The 20,427-nt window shown below is 41.5% G+C and overlaps 1 protein-coding gene across 2 annotated transcripts in view; it reads right to left on the bottom strand.

Moving 5' to 3' along the window:
* Positions 1-2: 2 nt before the first annotated feature.
* LOC117337665 (interferon regulatory factor 5-like) overlaps positions 3-20,427 on the bottom strand; it is a 20,612-nt gene continuing 187 nt past the window's right edge. Inside the window, exons 2-11 of one of the 2 annotated variants that reach the window (XM_033898759.1) lie at positions 19,502-19,685; positions 17,863-18,040; positions 10,608-10,648; positions 8,999-9,053; positions 7,840-7,929; positions 4,269-4,427; positions 1,853-1,980; positions 1,305-1,468; positions 702-963; positions 3-434 (exon numbers count right to left, since the gene is read on the bottom strand). In XM_033898759.1, the coding sequence (XP_033754650.1) occupies positions 327-434; positions 702-963; positions 1,305-1,468; positions 1,853-1,980; positions 4,269-4,427; positions 7,840-7,929; positions 8,999-9,053; positions 10,608-10,648; positions 17,863-18,040; positions 19,502-19,685 (1,369 nt within the window). In that variant the 3' untranslated portion in view covers positions 3-326. The remainder of the gene's footprint in view (positions 435-701; positions 964-1,304; positions 1,469-1,852; positions 1,981-4,268; positions 4,428-7,839; positions 7,930-8,998; positions 9,054-10,607; positions 10,649-17,862; positions 18,041-19,501; positions 19,686-20,427) is intronic. The other variant, XM_033898760.1, reaches the window with a different exon arrangement.

A 20,427-nucleotide genomic window follows, 5' to 3' on the forward strand; every position in this document is an offset into this window, starting at 1 on the left:
GGTTTTTTTTTACAGTTTCCAACATTATATAAGATGATGATGATTGATGGTGATGATGACGATGACGACGATGACGACGATGATGATGATTTTCAGGAAGATGATCAGACAAGAAAAAACCTGTATAACTTGATAAAATAAACACAACAGTAATTTAAATCATTTCTGTGAAATGTGATTGTAGTTATTGAAGGTAATTCATGGCACATTTATGTCAAAACTTCGACTGATGATCAATACAATTTGAGACTGTTCAGTAGTTTAAATATTACAGATTGATTTTTACAATCATTAATTGATGCAAAAGGACTCCATGTGTTGTCATTTCAGTTATCATTTACACACTGCTGTATTTTGGCATAATTCAAATACTTGTCCAGGTCATCAGATTTGGATACTTCCATTGGCATTGATTCGGGACTCACAAAGCTGATCTGGAAAATAAACAATTTATACAAAACTTTAAAATATAAAATGAAATCCATGTTTAATGGCAAAAGTTGCAACATTTAAAACCTGTAATCCCCTTTGAGACATGAAATTCTCATCAGGATGAGTATTTGATGAATTTATACAGTATGAAATGGATGCATGACTAAAAAGCCAAACTTTACAGGATAAAGTCGGTCCAGCATTATAAAATTAAGGCAGAACCTTGGGAGTTTTCATCCAAGGATTTGGAAATGAATAAACAAACTTACCTGTGATATCTTATGCCTGGCTTTACTACAGCCAACTACAGCTGCTATCAGTAGATTACTCAGAGGCTGGTCGTTTGGTCGCCAGTTCTGGCCAAATCCAAACAAAACTTCAGGAGAGGGTTTGTTGGAGAGGCCAGTGAGATAGCGGATTAACATTGGTTCAAAATACTCCTGGTAATGGAAGATGAGGGTTTTTACATCGCGCTGGAGTTTGGTAGGCTTACCATCATTAAAAGATGGCGAGGAAACAAACACAACACACCTGAAAAAGATATAAAGTTTATTTTTTCTCATTGTTTTATTTAGTATGTTACTGATTGTGAAGGGATAACCTATAAGGGGATGATAGTCTTTTAAACTTTTTGATGTTTGGAGAAATGCACAAGAACATCCAAAACAACTGTACTGTCATTTTTTATATTGATATACAGGTATACATGTGTATATGCATGTACAGTGAACATGATATTTGTGAAAGAGAACAAAATGTGTGTATAAGTGATCTAATAGTGACTTGTTGTTCTGAGGAATTAAACTGATCAAAGTTATTATTTTATACACTGTGGTTTTCTAGTAATAAAGGAGGAATGAAATGCTTCATACTTGCACTTCCTGGTGGCATATATACTGCCACTCTCACATTCCAGGATGATTCCTCGGTCAAGGGCGTTCAGCAGCTGATTGGTCAATGTCACTTGTTTCTGGTTTCTTAATATCTGGGCACATGGAGGGAAACATATATGCTCCAGTCCGTCTGGCCCAAACATCTACAAGTATAAAAATTGATATCAACATAATCCGCTGAAATAGATATTACTAGTAACATTTACAGGTAAACTTGATTTCACCATTTACAGGTAAAAATGATGTCAATATCTACAGGTAAAATTTGTATCAACATTTACAGGTAAAATTGATGTCAAGATCTACAGGTAAAATTCATATCAACATTTACAGGTAAACTTGATTTCACCATTTACAGGTAAAATTGATGTCAAGATCTACAGGTAAAATTTGTATCAACATTTACATGTAAACTTGATGTCAAGATCTACAGGTAAAATTTATATCAACATTTACAGGTAAAATTGATGTCAAGATCTACAGGTACCAAAAATACTGAGATCAACATTCTACTAAATAATACTTACAGCCTGCTGAAGTCCATCAATAAGATCAGGATCTTGGCCATAGAAGAGGCGACAACCTGTGGGGTTAACACAGGTGGACTGATACACGTCCAAGTGGCGATACATCATCTTGAGATCCATTTCATAATCTAAAACATACACATTAATGTTTTACTACAGTGTACATACCATGATGGGATGTTCCAAGTACTTTTAGCCTACTATTCTTTATTGTAAGCCAATGCTTTACAGGCCTGTTAGCTCTGTCTTATAAGGTTGGAACAGTACCCAGGGATGGGTATGATTTACTAGCCCAGTGGCTCTGTCTGTTGGGGTTGGAACAGTACCCAGGGATGGGTATGTTTTACTAGCCCGGTGCCTCTGTCTGTTGGGGTTGGAACAGTACCCAGGGATGGGTATGTTTACTAGCCCGGTGCCTCTGTCTGTTGGGGTTGGAACAGTACCCAGGGATGGGTATGTTTTACTAGCCCGGTGGCTCTGTCTGTTGGGGTTGGAACAGTACCCAGGGATGGGTATGTTTTACTAGCCCGGTGCCTCTGTCTGTTGGGGTTGGAACAGTACCCAGGGATGGGTATGTTTTACTGGCCCGGTGGCTCTGTCTGTTGGGGTTGGAACAGTACCCAGGGATGGGTATGTTTTACTGGCCCGGTGGCTCTGTCTGTTGGGGTTGGAACAGTACCCAGGGATGGGTATGTTTTACTAGCCCGGTGGCTCTGTCTGTTGGGATTGGAACAGTACCCAGGGATGGGTATGTTTTACTAGCCCGGTGGCTCTGTCTGTTGGGGTTGGAACAGTACCCAGGGATGGGTATGTTTTACTAGCCCGGTGCCTCGGTCTGTTGGGGTTGGAACAGTACCCAGGGATGGGTATGTTTTACTAGCCCGGTGCCTCTGTCTGTTGGGGTTGGAACAGTACCCAGGGATGGGTATGTTTTACTAGCCCGGTGACTGTCTGTTGGGGTTGGAACAGTACCCAGGGATGGGTATGTTTTACTAGCCCGGTGCCTCTGTCTGTTGGGGTTGGAACAGTACCCAGGGATGGGTATGTTTTACTAGCCCGGTGGCTCGGTCTGTTGGGGTTGGAACAGTACCCAGGGATGGGTATGTTTTACTAGCCCGGTGGCTCGGTCTGTTGGGGTTGGAACAGTACCCAGGGATGGGTATGTTTAACTGGCCCGGTGGTTCTGTCTGTTGGGGTTGGAACAGTACCCAGGGATGGGTATGTTTTACTAGCCCGGTGGCTCTGTCTGTTGGGGTTGGAACAGTACCCAGGGATGGGTATGTTTTACTGGCCCGGTGGCTCTGTCTGTTGGGGTTGGAACAGTAACCAGGGATGGGTATGTTTTACTAGCCCGGTGGCTCTGTCTGTTGGGGTTGGAACAGTACCCAGGGATGGGTATGTTTTACTAGCCCGGTGGCTCTGTCTGTTGGGGTTGGAACAGTACCCAGGGATGGGTATGTTTTACTAGCCCGGTGGCTCGGTCTGTTGGGGTTGGAACAGTACCCAGGGATGGGTATGTTTTACTAGCCCGGTGGCTCTGTCTGTTGGGGTTGGAACAGTACCCAGGGATGGGTATGTTTTACTAGCCTAGTGCCTCTGTCTGTTTGGGTTGGAACAGTACCCAGGGATGGGTATGTTTTACTAGCCCGGTGGCTCGGTCTGTTGGGGTTGGAACAGTACCCAGGGATGGGTATGTTTTACTAGCCCGGTGGCTCTGTCTGTTGGGGTTGGAACAGTACCCAGGGATGGGTATGTTTTACTAGCCCGGTGCCTCTGTCTGTTGGGGTTGGAACAGTAACCAGGGTCAGGGATGCTTTATTGACCTGGTGGCTCTGCCTGTTAAGAGTTGGGACAGTACCTCGGGGGCAGGGATGTTTTACTGACCTTGTGACTCTGTCTGTTTGGGTCGGGACAGTACCCTGGGGGCAGGGATGTTTTACTGACCTTGTGACTCTGTCTGTTGGAGTTGGGACAGTACCCCGGGGGCAGGGATGTTTTACTGACCTGGTGACTCTGCCTGTTTGAGTTGGGACAGTGCCCCAGGGGCAGGGATGTTTATCTGACCTGGTGACTCTGCCTGTTGGAGTTGGGACAGTACCCTGGGGGCAGGGATGTTTTACTGGCATGGTCTGTTTGGGTTGGGACAGTACCCTGGGGGCAGGGATGTGTTACTGACCTTGTGGCATGGTCTGTTGGAGTTGGGACAGTACCCTGGGGGCAGGGATGTTTATCTGACCTGGTGACTCTGTCTGTTGGAGTTGGGACAGTACTCTGGGGGCAGGGATGTTTTACTGACCTGGTGGCATGGTCTGTTGGAGTTGGGACAGTACCCTGGGGGCAGGGATGTTTATCTGACCTGGTGACTCAGTCTGTTTGGGTTGGGACAGTACCCCGGGGGCAGGGAGGCTTTACTGACCTGGTGGCTCTGGCTGTTGAGGACCTGGGTCTGCATGGTTTGAGACAAAATGTGTGCTTGTCTGGACTGGGACAAGCTCTCCCATGGCTGGAGATACTGGGGCATCCTCTCTTACAGTGGTTGGGACAACAACATGGGTATGAAACTGACTGGGATGACCTAGGAAAAAAAAAACAAATTCACAATAACAAACTGGGAAAAAAAGAGAAAAGTATCCACATAATCCTATTTCTAACCATAAGTTTAAAAAATATGAAGCTGTTCCCAACATTCAACAGTAACCCTTCAGGATAATATGTAAGAATTTATCAGCAAGAGACCCAGAGGGCCTGTATCGCTCACCTGGTTGGATTTGACCAAACGTTAAAATATGTCCATGTTCAATTTGCAAATAGCTTTATTTGTTGATGTCTAACAATGCTATGTATGGTTATGGGAAAAGATAAAACCCAGAAATGAAGTCCACACTCTCTAGGGATGTAGAAAGACCCCAGGGATTGTTTTTACAAAATGATTGAGCTTAAAGAAACTTAAGTACCTTGGGGTCGGGAAAGATCCCTGGGCTTATTTTTACATCAGGATTGTGTTTATCTCTATTCCCAGCAAAGCTGTATATGGTTATGGGGGTCAGGATCTCAATGATTCAAAGATACCACAAAAGAACTAATTATAAATCTTTAGGGGTGGGGAAAGACCCCTGGGCCTTTTTTTACATCAGGATTGTGTTTATCCGTTGATGTCCATCAATGCTATATATGGTTATGGCGTGGGGATCTAAACATTTTCAAATATGTAATAAACAAACTAAATTCCTAGGGGTGGGAAAAGACCCCAGGGCCTATTTTTACATGGTTATGGGGTGGGAATCTCAACTGTTTCAAAAATACAAAAGTTGTTTATAGCAATATAGCCAAATTACTCCCTTTGGGCCCTGTCCCTCAGGCCCCTGGGGGGTCAGCCCCACCATATTTAGCATTTTTAATTCCCACCCCGTAGGGATTCTACCAGTCAAATGTGAGTGATATTTATCACTTACAAAGTACTTCCAGAGAATTTGTTGATTATAGCAACACAGGCAAATTGATTCCTTTTGGGCCCCACCCCTCAGACCCCTGGGGAGTCAGCCCCACCATTTGTACAATTTTGAATCCCTACCCCATAGGAGTGCTGCCAGTCAAATATGAGCGATATCCATTGTTTAGTTTTAGAGAAAAGTCAATTATATCAATTTAGCCAAATTTACCCCTTTTCACCCAGCCCCTCAGGCCCCTGGGGGTCAGCCTCACCATATGTACAATTTTGAATCCCTATCCCATAGGGGTCCTACCAGTCAAATATGAGGTATATCAATTGCTCAGTTTCAGAGAAGGAAGCGCATATATTAATTAAGCCAAATTGACCCCTTTCGGCCCTACCCCTCTGACCCTGGGCAGGTCAGCCCAACCATCAGTATCTAAAGATTACATGTACTTTCAAAGATTTCCATTAAAAATGATGCCTATGATACCCCAGTTATGTGGCAATAGTCTAAACAAGCATACTAGGTATTGCTAAATCAATGCATGTCCCCTACCAGTCCCCTATTATAATATTAATGGTGACCTTGACCTTTACCCAAAATCCCTGAAACTCGAACCTGTGCAAGAAATCGTGGTCCTTTGAATTTGTGTGAAGTTTGATCAAAATCCCTCAATGAATGAAGTCGCTAGGGCACTGACAAAGATTTTCTAAAATTAGTAATGGTGACCTAGATCTTGACCCAACAACACTGAAACACAAAATTATCTGAAATGTCATGGTCTTTTGCATTTATGTAAAGTTTGATCAAAATCCTTCAAGGAATGAAGCCACTATAGAGTGCTGACAACTGGCCTTATGTATACATATGTACAAGACGGACGGAGAGGAAAACTATAGTCCCCAACCCCTCTGTTTCACCAGGAGACCGATGATACTCAATCCAAGCAGTTCCCTTCCCCAAAACACCATCCAAGGCATACATTTAATGTAGTTCCCTTTCCCTTAGCCCCATCAAAAGCCGAAGTTCCCTTTCCCCAATACCCACCAAAAGGGTCAGTTCCCTTCCCCCAAACCCCACCAAAAGGCACAGTTCCTCTCCCCAAAACCCCACCAAAAGGTGCATTTCCCTTTCTCCAATACCCACCTAAAGGCACGGTTCCTCTCCCCAATACCCACCTAAAGGCACGGTTCCCCTCCCCCAATACCCACCTAAAGGCTCGGTTCCCCTCCCCCAATACCCACCTAAAGGCACGGTTCCCCTCCCCCAATACCCACCTAAAGGCATGGTTCCCCTCCCCCAATACCCACCTAAAGGCACGGTTCCTCTCCCCCGATACCCACCTAAAGGCACGTTTCCCTTCCCCCGATACCCACCTAAAGGCACGGTTCCCCTCCCCCGATACCCACCTAAAGGCTCAGTTCCCCTCCCCCAATACCCACCTAAAGGCTCAGTTCCCCTCCCCCAATACCCACCTAAAGGCTCGGTTCCCCTCCCCCGATACCCACCTAAAGGCTCGGTTCCCCTCCCCCGATACCCACCTAAAGGCTCAGTTCCCCTCCCCAATACCCACCTAAAGGCACGGTTCCCCTCCCCCAATACCCACCTAAAGGCACGGTTCCTCTCCCCCAATACCCACCTAAAGGCTCAGTTCCCCTCCCCCAATACCCACCTAAAGGCACGGTTCCCCTCCCCCAATACCCACCTAAAGGCACGGTTCCCCTCCCCCGATACCCACCTAAAGGCACGGTTCCCCTCCCCCAATACCCACCTAAAGGCTCAGTTCCCCTCCCCAATACCCACCTAAAGGCACGGTTCCCCTCCCCCAATACCCACCTAAAGGCACGGTTCCCCTCCCCCAATACCCACCTAAAGGCACGGTTCCCCTCCCCAATACCCACCTAAAGGCTCAGTTCCCTTCCCCCAATACCCACCTAAAGGCACGGTTCCCCTCCCCCAATACCCACCTAAAGGCACGGTTCCCCTCCCCCAATACCCACCTAAAGGCTCAGTTCCCCTCCCCCAATACCCACCTAAAGGCACGGTTCCCCTCCCCCAATACCCACCTAAAGGCACGGTTCCCCTCCCCAATACCCACCTAAAGGCTCAGTTCCCTTCCCCCGATACCAACCTAAAGGCACGGTTCCCCTCCCCCAATACCCACCTAAAGACACGGTTCCCCTCCCCCAATACCCACCTAAAGGCACGGTTCCCCTCCCCCAATACCCACCTAAAGGCACGGTTCCCCTCCCCAATACCCACCTAAAGGCACGGTTCCCCTCCCCCAATACCCACCTAAAGGCACGGTTCCCCTCTCCCAATACCCACCTAAAGGCACGGTTCCCCTCCCCCAATACCCACCTAAAGGCACGGTTCCCCTCCCCAATACCCACCTTAAGGCACCGTTCCCCTCCCCCAATACCCACCTAAAGGCACGGTTCCCTTCCCCCAAGACCCACCAAAAGGTGCAGTTCCCTTCCCCCAAACCCCATCCAAAGGCACAGACAAAGGAAATGTCTCTAAAGCAGATCTATAATGCCATGCATGTCTCACCATTTTGTTGAATGTCAGCATAATTGTCTGTTTCCATATTGGTGACTTCATTGAAGTAGTTAAGGTCAATTTCATGCAAAAGAGTATCATCTGAAATGAGGAGAAACACGGACATAGAATGTCAATCCTATCCATGAGAGCAAAGGGAATTGTGGGATGCTGTTTTCTTATCAAAAGTCATGACTTTTTCATCAATCAGAAGAAAGAGAAGGAAATTTAAGTCTAAGTCCAACATGGAAGAAAAAAGAACTATATTTGATCCATGACATGTACAAGCATTATCAATAAGAGGTTAGCACAGTTTTTCGAAAGTAAAGGTGGTCCGATGGCCCGATGCTATAGAAAACTTTGTCTATGTAAAATTTCTATGTGTTGGCCCGATTGGCTATGAAAAGTTTGAGTCCTGACATATATTACGATTCATGTAAACAACATTCTTATATTTTCTGACAAACGATCATATGAAATCAGAGCTTACAATCAAGATATTTTTACCAAGAACAGTGCATTATTTGCTTCAAACATTTGAACGAGTATGAACTGGACGATGCAAGCGTTTGCGTGACACAGTTATGCTACTTTCAACAATATACAATTTCTATGTGTTTACAAAATGGAAAAATGACTTGGGCCATGGGATTTTAATTTTCTGTAGACCAATTGTCTAAGGAATTTTAATATATACTTTCATACACTGTTAGCAACATCTACATGGTTAGTACATGTGCATACCAAAAGGTTGGCAGGCTGAGTGGCATAAAAAGATAATCATTTATTGAAAGTTTTGGTTGAAGTTATGACATGTAGAAAGGGCATATGATGTCCACAAATGATACAACCACTAAAGAATTCACTCTTATCTCGGCCACATGAAAGGGTCTTGGTGGACAAAACTGGAAAAGTGACGCACACTAGAACAAATTGGAGCAAATTTAGATAGGAGACATCCACAATCACAGAAAAAATCTCTAGCATGGCCCAAAACATAAATAGTAGCTACATCAAATCTCACAGTTTGTTAGGGAAAAGAATGTTATGCCTTTGATACATGTAATATATTTCCATTCATAAGTACAAAACAGAATTTCTGGCTGGTGCAGAACTGTGGGATAAAAAGGATGAGAAATCCTTAAAAAAGTATTATGTTAGGCCTACTTACCATCATGTCGTAAAGGTATCTCTACCGGTCGTTCCAGCTCTGGTGGAGCTGTGTACTGCAAATAAAAAAACTGAACTGACAATTTTGTCAAAGGGGCATAACTCTAAGTAATAATAGCACAACTTAAGACTGTAGAGTTAGACTGATCATGAAATACAGATAAAATCTGGATCAATTTATATGGACAAGAGGTCGGACTATCAATGTTACCAAAGGGCCATAACTCCCAAAAATAAACACAGGTACATAACTATATTGCTTTACAAAATTCAGCTGAAAGTTGAAAGGAAGAATTGTCTCAAGAAAGTTCAACTCAAAAGTGTAAGAGCGTTTCCTTGTACAAAGTAACACATTCAGAAAACAGTACAATCAAGATAATTGGGCATTGTATGGACAATATTCCATTCACAGACAGATAGATAAGTACAATTCTACTATAAACTTTAATTATTCCCATTTACTTCCGGGAAGGGTAGTTTAGCATGAATACTTGGCTACCTCAGTAAGAATATATATCTCTCTGAAAGTTGGTAAGATCACACGAGTACCATCATCTTCATAGCTAAAACTCAAACCCTGGTGTAAATACTTATAAACTTAATTTATTTTACAACAATTGTGAAACATGTTATATCAACTCATATGAATCACTCCTGTTGGAATCTGGAGAAATCCCACGTGGTTGAGCAGGTGACCCTATACTCCCACGTGGTTGGGCAGGTGACCCTATACTCCCACGTGGTTGGGCAGGTGACCCTATACTCCCACGTGGTTGGGCAGGTGACCCTATACTCCCACGTGGTTGGGCAGGTGACCCTATACTCCATCGTGGTTGGGCAGGTGACCCTATACTCCCACGTGGTTGGGCAGGTGACCCTATACTCCCACGTGGTTGGGCAGGTGACCCTATACTCCCACGTGGTTGGGCAGGTGACCCTATACTCCCACGTGGTTGGGCAGGTGACCCTATACTCCCACGTGGTTAGGCAGGTGACCCTATACTCCCACGTGGTTAGGCAGGTGACCCTATACTCCCACGTGGTTGGGCAGGTGACCCTATACTCCCACGTGGTTGGGCAGGTGACCCTATACTCCCACGTGGTTGGGCAGGTGACCCTATACTCCCACGTGGTGGGGCAGGTGACCCTATACTCCCACGTGGTTGGGCAGGTGACCCTATACTCCCACGTGGTTGGGCAGGTGACCCTATACTCCCACGTGGTTGGGCAGGTGACCCTATACTCCCACGTGGTTAGGCAGGTGACCCTATACTCCCACGTGGTTGGGCAGGTGACCCTATACTCCCACGTGGTTGGGCAGGTGACCCTATACTCCCACGTGGTTGGGCAGGTGACCCTATACTCCGTGGTTGGGCAGGTGACCCTATACTCCCACGTGGTTGGGCAGGTGACCCTATACTCCCACGTGGTTGGGCAGGTGACCCTATACTCCCACGTGGTTGGGCAGGTGACCCTATACTCCCACGTGGTTGGGCAGGTGACCCTATACTCCCACGTGGTTGGGCAGGTGACCCTATACTCCCACGTGGTTGGGCAGGTGACCCTATACTTTTTCTATCTACGTAAATGCTTGCCGATTCTGAACATACCTGTTGTATGGGCACTGGTGGACTTCTTATCTGTCTTGAATCTGAAAGAACAAATAACATGCTTTACTTTCATTTTAGAGGTTTGTTGCTGAAGATGGTCAAATATTCTACACAGCTTAAAGGCTAACAAAACAATAATAGAGGACTCATTCAGACACAACAGACAGGACTAGTTCAGACACACCAGATATAACTTATTCAGACACACCAGATATAACTTATTCAGACACACCAGATATAACTTATTCAGACACACCAGATATAACTTATTCAGACACACCAGATATAACTTATTCAGACACACCAGATATAACTTATTCAGACACACCAGATATAACTTATTCAGACACACCAGATATAACTTATTCAGACACACCAGATATAACTTATTCAGACACACCAGATATAACTTATTCAGACACACCAGATATAACTTATTCAGACACACCAGATATAACTTATTCAGACACACCAGATATAACTTATTCAGACTCACCAGATATAACTTATTCAGACACACCAGATATAACTTATTCAGACACACCAGATATAACTTATTCAGACACACCAGATATAACTTATTCAGACTCACCAGATATAACTTATTCAGACTCACCAGATATAACTTATTCAGACTCACCAGATATAACTTATTCAGACTCACCAGATATTACTTATTCAGACACACCAGATATAACTTATTCAGACACACCAGATATAACTTATTCAGACACACCAGATATAACTTATTCAGACTCACCAGATATTACTTATTCAGACACACCAGATATAACTTATTCAGACTCACCAGATATAACTTATTCAGACACACCAGATATTACTTATTCAGACACACCAGATATAACTTATTCAGACACACCAGATATAACTTATTCAGACTCACCAGATATAACTTATTCAGACACACCAGATATTACTTATTCAGACACACCAGATATTACTTATTCAGACACACCAGATATTACTTATTCAGACACACCAGATATAACTTATTCAGACACACCAGATATTACTTATTCAGACACACCAGATATAACTTATTCAGACTCACCAGATATAACTTATTCAGACTCACCAGATATAACTTATTCAGACTCACCAGATATAACTTATTCAGACACACCAGATATAACTTATTCAGACACACCAGATATTACTTATTCAGACACACAAGATATTACTTATTCAGACACACCAGATATTACTTATTCAGACACACTAGACAGAACTTATTCAGACACACCAAATATAATTTATTCAGACACACCAGATATTATTCAGACACACTGGATAAACTTATTAAGACACACCAGGAAGTACGTATTCAGACACACCAGGAAGGACTTATTAAGACACACCAGACAGGACTTATTCAGACACACCAGACAGAACTTATTCAGACAAACAAGATATAATTTATTCAGACACACCAGATATAACTTATTCAGACACACCAGATATAACTCATTCAGACACACCAGGCAGAACTTATTAAGACACACCAGGCAGAACTTATTAAGACACACCAGACAGAACTTATTAAGACACACCAGGCAGAACTTATTAAGACACACCAGACAGAACTTATTAAGACACACCAAATAGGGTGTTTTCCTTCTGGTGACTGTTGTATAATTTTGTCAGTATATACTATTTACTGAACTGATAACTGACATGATGTTTGGGAGAGCCAGCCATTGACGCAGCAGTGTCTAACAATGCTGATGGTGACAAACACTGATCTATACACATAGTAAACGGGCAAAGTCTAACCTATGACCTGGGTGTTGAAGTAGAACAACACATTGTTCATTGTAAGCATCTACTCAAACAAAATACTATTTGACATAAACAGGGTTGTCAACCTCTAGAGATGTCAGGTTGAGCTCTTCCTTAGCTGGATTGTTCAAAGTAGGAGATTTAGCTCATATAATCAGCAAAAATTGTTTCCATATACACTGTACTGATTTCACTGTATAGATACCAAACATCGGTGTCAAATCTATCTAATCAACATCAACAAATGAAAAAAATGACAACAGTGTCCTTATAAAGATAGTTTTTAAGACCTTAAGTTATATACCCACCAGAGTAACCTTTCTTGTTGTCCTTTGATTTACAGACGAGTCAATATTCATTTAGGGAAAATTGGTATATTTCATATGTCTGATATGCAACAGTTAAAAGTGATGCGAGAGACTATTTTGTATTGACGAATTAGTCATGAGGGTTTAGTAATTTTGTCGGTGGGTACAGGTATACAAGTATCATGAGTTCGAATCTCGAAGAGCTTTGTTATTCCCTTACAATAAAAGTTGGGGTTTTTTCTGTTAGTGTATGTGCATTTTTTGTGTGTCAATTTTTTTGTTGTATCTATTTTTTATTCCTCCTTTATATCTTTCCTTGCCTCTTTTATTCCAATTTTGCATTTCATATTTGCTGTCATCCGTTGCTGCAAAATTGAATTAATCATCAAAATACGTAAATGTGTTTCATAACCTTAATGTTATCTAACCTTTATGAATGAACGTACATACAGTACTAGGAGGGTGATTTAGGTACGCAAACACTCACAGAGCGTTTGCGCCGCGCGAGCGATGGGGATTAAAACCACGCTGCAATCCCGCGCAAGCGATGTCGCTGCGATCCCGTTCACGCAGCGATTCAGCTCTGACAAGGCAGCAAACCCACTCAGCCAGCAATTCAGCTCCGGAAGGCCTGTAAACCCGCTCAGGAGGCAATCCCGCTCCGGCAGGCTAGCAAACCCGCTCAGCCAGCGATCCTGCTCCGGCGGGCCAGCAAACCCGCTCACGAGGCAATCCCGCTCCCGTAACATGGACACAAGAAATCCTGCGATCTTTCTTTATTATAACGATGAATAAGAAGGAATTCATATTTATTTCATCAGAAACGTTCGTAGAATGTAATGTAACATTTACAAAAGGTGTTTCGTATTCACTTGCTTGAGTTGTTTTCTGCTTGTGTAAGTATTAAATCAATAGTGATTTTGTAGCATGAGTAATGAAGTTTAGTTTAACAAAAATACATTTATATGTATGTCATAGTAAAATCATAGAAAATGGGTTAAACACAAAGGTATTTTTAAACAACATCTTGTATCTAAAAATGTTCATACGGAGAGTAGCATAGTGCAAAATGCAAATGTACATCTGCATGATTTTAATTAGATTGAGTATTCTGATATATTTCTAATTTGTTTTGTCTTTTTGGTGTACATACATGTCAGCTGGATAATGTATGAAAGAGGAACATGATGCAAATTTACCTGTGTCGACCTAAAGGTGACCATTTTCAAATAAAAAAGTGGTTCTCAGATTTGATATTCACTGGTGTCAATAACATGGGGGAACCCGTTAATGGAAATTACGTACCTAAGTCTGAAATATATTAAGAATACCAATACAACTTTAACATCACATACGGATATGAAAGTTTTATTTATCTATTTATTTAACGGATTTCACATCCGCTATTACGGCCTCAAAAGGAAAACGGGTGTTAGGTCTTGATCATAATGGTGATGTTCGCATAGTCAGTACGTATTTTTTTTTAATTTCAAAATAAAAAGGACAGGAAGGAATGATTCCCATATTGGCTTTATAATTGATTAAAATATGTTTAAAATGTGTTTTTGTTGACAGATGACACCAATGTATTGTTTTTCTCACAATAAAGAAAGAATATTGGACTACACACACAATCATTCTCTGCTCTATATAGTTTAAACTGTATTTTATTTGACAATTTCCATTTAATAGTATTTATACAACATAATATATACATACATAGATACTATAATCCTCTGTCTTGTAATCGAAGTTCGTACTACATGTATTTCTTAACTGGCGAAAAGAGATCAGTAAGGCAATCGATTATCCTTTACAAAAATGTTCGATATCTCACATAATAATTTTGTACCAGGCTGCTAAAATGGTAACAATTATTTCAATTCTTTATTAGTTTTGAGAGTATACATCACATCAACATCATACGATTACAAAAAATATACTTAAAGTCAGCTCGAAAAGAGCAATGCACTTGTGACGATTTTTTCCGATAATAAAGTTATTAAATTGATTAGCTACTATAGTTGGGAAAATATTAGTACTGATTTCGATATCTACCGGTAATATACATGTAAGTGTATGTCCGTGATATTAGCCATGCAAGAGATGTCCCCGATGGACACATAAATAATGATAGTAATAAAAACACAATATCTTTAGGCCGTGGATTTAAAACTACGAAATGTTCAAATAATTGTACAGTCTATGCAACTTACTACAGAAATTCAAAGACAAAATAATGATAAGATATAACTAAACCAAAAACATCCATAGGCAAAAGCATGTGTCGTGGGTCGCATCTGGATAATTTTCTCCAACAGAAATGTTGCTTGCTAAATACTTCAAATATCTACGTAAAATAAGTTGAGATCTTGCAAAATAACGAGCCCCTTATGTGGCCTCTCCGATGTCATGCACAAAGCGCCATCTATACAATGGTCAGCTAAATCAGAATTGTAATAATGCTGCCGTGGACACGTGGTTCATTGTCCACTATTGAAATGGTTACCGGAATGAGCATATTTCTACGACGGCCCATGTACGCCTGGACAATATACACATAAGCAATCGAGGTTTGTCCGAGGTTTCCAGATAAACGTGGTCGAAAAAACTGCATATGCAGTTGTTTTTTGCCAAGTGACGGACCGATTTTATCGTTGGATTTTGCTTTGCTTTTTGTTTTTTTTTGCCAACGCAGTGTTAGCCCATAACCGCCTTGGCACTTTTCGAGCTTTGTTCAGTTAATTTACATACCATTTGATAAATCCCGACTGCCTGATGAAGCACAGGTGGCCCATTGAGACAACCCACTTGACCTTGTAAGCTTAGGTGTAATGTGTTGGTAAAACCATAAGGTACAAAGGTTAAAGGGAGGAGACATACATATAGCCGGATTCAAAGAATGAAAAGTTGGACAACCTTGATTGTCGACCACAGGAAAACATTACGTGCAGCCAAAATGGACGAAGAATTGAATGGTGCATCGATGATCTCAATGGGCCACCTGTGCTTCATCAGGCTGTCGGGATTTATCAAATGGTATGTAGCAAAGCTCGAAAAATGCCAAGGCGGTTACGGGCCAACACTGTGTTGTCAAAATAAACAAAAAGCAAAGCAAAATCTGACGATGAAATGTGTCCGACACTGGACAAAAAACAACTGCATATGTAGTTTTTCGACGACGCATTTTAGGAAACTGCGGACAAACATTTAGTGCTTATGCGTATTTTGTAGAGGCGTATATGGGCCGTCGTATATTTCCGTGTTCCCCATATCCCACTCGAGGTACACACCAATTCTGACCAAGATCCGACCATCCTAAGTACTCTAGAAATGATGACAAAACCGCCTTTTGACCCGTCCCCATTCCGTAAGAATGAAATAATGCTGCCGCGGACACTTGGTTCATTGTCCATCATTAAAATGGTTACCGGAGACATATATATGTCTCTGCCAGAATGATTACATTTTCGTTTTCCGAAAGAAGGCGTGACCAGTTTGCAGTCACTGGATACATTTACAATGTATTTACTCAGCTCCTAACACTAAATGACGGCTATATCCAATATTACTGGATTTACGACTCGTGAGTGTTCTTGCACATACATGAAAATAATCTATTTGAACTATAATAACTACAATATTTCCCTACAATTAGTTTTTATTAAAGTGGGCTGACATCAAGTACACTGTTATATTGTACCTCATTGCAGATATCATTCAACTTATAACAAAGCTTTCATGAGCAATACATTATACATATGAATTTGTATCTCATAGTTGAGGTACATCATCCAATAAATACTTACGATGGACGATACAACTGAAAACATATACAGAGCAACCCGCTTATTTGCATGTACATGGTAATCAAAATGTAACTAATCGACGTCAGGTTGTTGAAAGTCAACCGTCATTACTGATTGAGCGGGTCCGCTACAAGTCCGCTCAAGCCCGCTGCGATCCCGCTCAAGCCCGCGCCCGAACCCGCTGCCAATCCGCTCGAAGCCAGCTAAAATCCCGCCGTAATCCCACTGCGAACCCGCACAAATTCTGAGCGGAGGGCTGCGCGGGTTAACGCTCCATGAGCGTTTGAGTACCAAATCACCCTCCTAGTACTGTACTTACATTTCAATGACGGGATCTTATTTTTTTCATTTTACCTGTTTGTACAGACACATTTTGTGTGTTCCACAGGGGCATGCATGCTCAGTAAGCTGAATGTTATACAATACTAATTAATTCATCAGATTTTTGTTAAAGACCTGCAGTCATTGTTCACTGTTTGTCTTTCCAAATATCTTGATATAAATATTATTATTGCAGCCAAAGCATTACTCTACAATGTGTACGCTAACTATGTTCTCGATGTACCAAAACATATATACCTATATATACACACAAATGGGATTCCTTACATTATACCTATATATACACACAAATGGGATTCCTTACATTGTATATTCCAGGAAAAAGTAAACGCAACTGGTTGGTAGACGTGGTACACAAAAAAAGTCTTCAGGGCACAATTGATTATTTTCCTGCTTTAAATTTAAAAGATACAATTAGAAGCTGAAACTTTTGAAGGGTGGTAATAGCGTATAGTATTTAACTTTGGGTATACTATAAAAATAGTCAACGCCCTTTTCTTTAAATCCTTTTAAATTATTTTAAATTGGTCCTAATTACTCATTGTCAGCACTGTAACATCTTTAAGAATTTAAACACTTTGTAGGCCCCATCTTATGTTTACATACTTCCAGGGCAATAACTTGTAGGCCCTATGTGATATACGTTTACTTACCTCTCCTAGGAATGAACTTGTAGGCCCTAAGTGATATACGTCTACTTACCTCTCCTAGGAATGAACTTGTAGGCCCTATGTGATATACGTCTACTAACCTCTCCTAGGAATGAACTTGTAGGCCCTATGTGATATACGTTTACTTACCTCTCCTAGGAATGAACTTGTAGGCCCTATGTGATATACGTTTACTTACCTCTCCTAGGAATGAACTTGTAGGCCCTATGTGATATACGTTTACTTACCTCTCCTAGGAATGAACTTGTAGGCCCTATGTGATATACGTTTACTTACCTCTCCTAGGAATGAACTTGTAGGCCCTATGTGATATACGTTTACTTACCTCTCCTAGGAATGAATTTGTAGGCCCTGTAAGGCTCTGCTCCATCCAGGGAACTTTTTTCTTTAACTTCCATGATGTCAGGTAGTTTGTTGAGGGCACACCTGAAGCGCGTTTTCCAGGTGGGCCAATCAGCGGTATCTACTCCCTCTCGATAGCGTCCCGTGTGGATGGCCCACTCCTGGTAAAATAGGTGTGAATACATGTATATCGCAATATGTCAACTTGTTATCACTCAACTATGAAATCTTCCCAAATAAAACAATGACATATTTACAAAATCTATCTTAAAAGATACCTATACACAGATAGGAAAATCTATAAAGGATATGTACAAGTTAAATACTTGAGCACTATAAAAAGATTAATTTCTATAAATTAAAAATGCAGTTTTTGGCACCAACATTATGAGTATACAAGTTTGATGACATGTCTTACTAAATACACTAAAACTAGATTATCATCGATGGCTATGTTTTATTTTTTTGGTACATTTTGTAAATTACAAACATCAGAAACAAGATTCTATTTAAAAACAAGAGGCCCAGGGGCCTTAACGGTCATCTGACTCTAAATTAAAACCCTTATATTATTGTAGTATGTATTCTTTGTAGCAAGTATATAGTGGCACTGTTGGCCATGGTGGCCATCTTGGATTTCTGACCGACCCGATAAATAACAACACTTGGTAAGGACCATCTCAGGATCATTTCTGGTAAGTTAGAGCTGAATCCCACCAGTGGAATTTGAGAAGAAGTTTGATATAGGTGTTGTTCAGGAAAACCATGATTGCGCAATCATGTTACAAAATGGCCGCCATTGCTGCCATGTCAAAGTTTTTACGAGGCCAAAAAAATAACAACACTATGTTGGCTCGCCTTCCTTGACATCCTCACCCATTTCCAGCTCAATGGCACCAATGGAACTGGAGAAGTTTAAAATGTGTTTTTCAAGATGGTGGCTATGGCGGCCATCTTGGATTTCAGATCGGCCCGAAAAAATAACAACACTTTGTCGAGATCGTGTCAGGATCACTTCTGGCAAGTTTCAGCCCAACAGCACTGGTGGAACTTGAGAAGAAGTTTAAAATGTGTTTTTCAAGATGGCGGCTATGGCGGCCATCTTGGATTTCGGATCAGCCCGAAAAATAACAACACTTGGTGGGGATCATGTCAGGATCATTTCTGGAAAGTTTCAGCCCAACAATAATGGTGGAACTTAAGAAGAAGTTTAAAATGAGTTTTTCAAGATGGCGGCCACGGCGGCCATCTTGGATTTCAGACTGACCCGAAAAATAACAACACTTGGTCGGGATCATATCAGGATCATTTCAGGCAAGTTTCAGCTCAATAGCACTGTAGGAACTTGAGAAGAAGTTTAAAACGTGTTTTTCAAGATGGCGGCCACGGCGGCCATCTTGGATTTTGGACCGACCCGAAAAATAACAACATTTGGTCAGGACCATCTCAGGATCATTTCTGGCAAGTTTCAGCTTAATCCCACTGGTGGAACTTGAGAAGAAGATTGAAATGTGAAAAGTTTACGCACGGCGCACGGCGGACGACGACGGATGAAGCAGGATGAACAACGAAAATTTTGACAACCTTACATACACTACTGTATCAGTAACTTTTGTCCTTACCTTAAAGATCATCGAGTCCTCTTCATGCCAGTCATGTTTTCCTCCATGTTTCCAAGGTACCCTGAATATCTGTTGGGAATTGTCGAGCCAATACAGTCCAGGGATCGTTTTAGAATTGATCTTGGCCTCAAGCCAGGGGCGTAACCGTTGGCGACTAGGTGTTTCCATAACAACAAGATGTTCCCTAAAAATCATCAATTCAACTACATTTGATAATGCCTTGATATGATGATAACATTTGTTAACATTCTGATTGAACTGCAATATGCAAATGATGAGGATGGGCTTATTACCAGATGTGGACATGATTGCCAGAAAATTATGATGTCATTGTAAGACGTACATTCTAATGGCTCTTTGGCAGGCATTATGTGAATCATTGGTACCATTACTAGGATTTTCTAAAAATGAAGTTAATATAGATAATTCCTAGTTAAGTCTTTGGTGATGTTTACTGTATAGCGACACGTGTATTAGTATTTCATTATGATATTTTGTATTGCAGATATTGGTCTACATAATATACATGTACTTCATGAAAATAGGATTTACATTGCAAATAAAACATAAGATACAGGAAGTATATAAAATGACATCAAATCATTGACATGCCAGTATTTATTAGAGATCCTCTCCCACATAATTGGACTGCTTGTGTATGTAGGAGTGTTTTATCCTCAGCCCTACAGAAGAGGAGGAAGTTCGAATATTTCTGTAGATACATTGATTTCCCATATTTTCAGTATTAATTTCCCTCAATGCCCTTACTCATAATGGAATGACTGGCCAAGAAGCACACAGTATGTAAAGATACCTAAGCAGACCAAATTCACAATAACACTTTATGGTACTTAATATATACTTATACAGAACTCATACTTATAATACTTAACCATGCTTATAGACATGAAACTGCTAAGCATCAT

Source organism: Pecten maximus, chromosome 11, assembly GCF_902652985.1.
Source record: "Pecten maximus chromosome 11, xPecMax1.1, whole genome shotgun sequence".
NCBI lineage: Eukaryota > Metazoa > Mollusca > Bivalvia > Pectinida > Pectinidae > Pecten > Pecten maximus.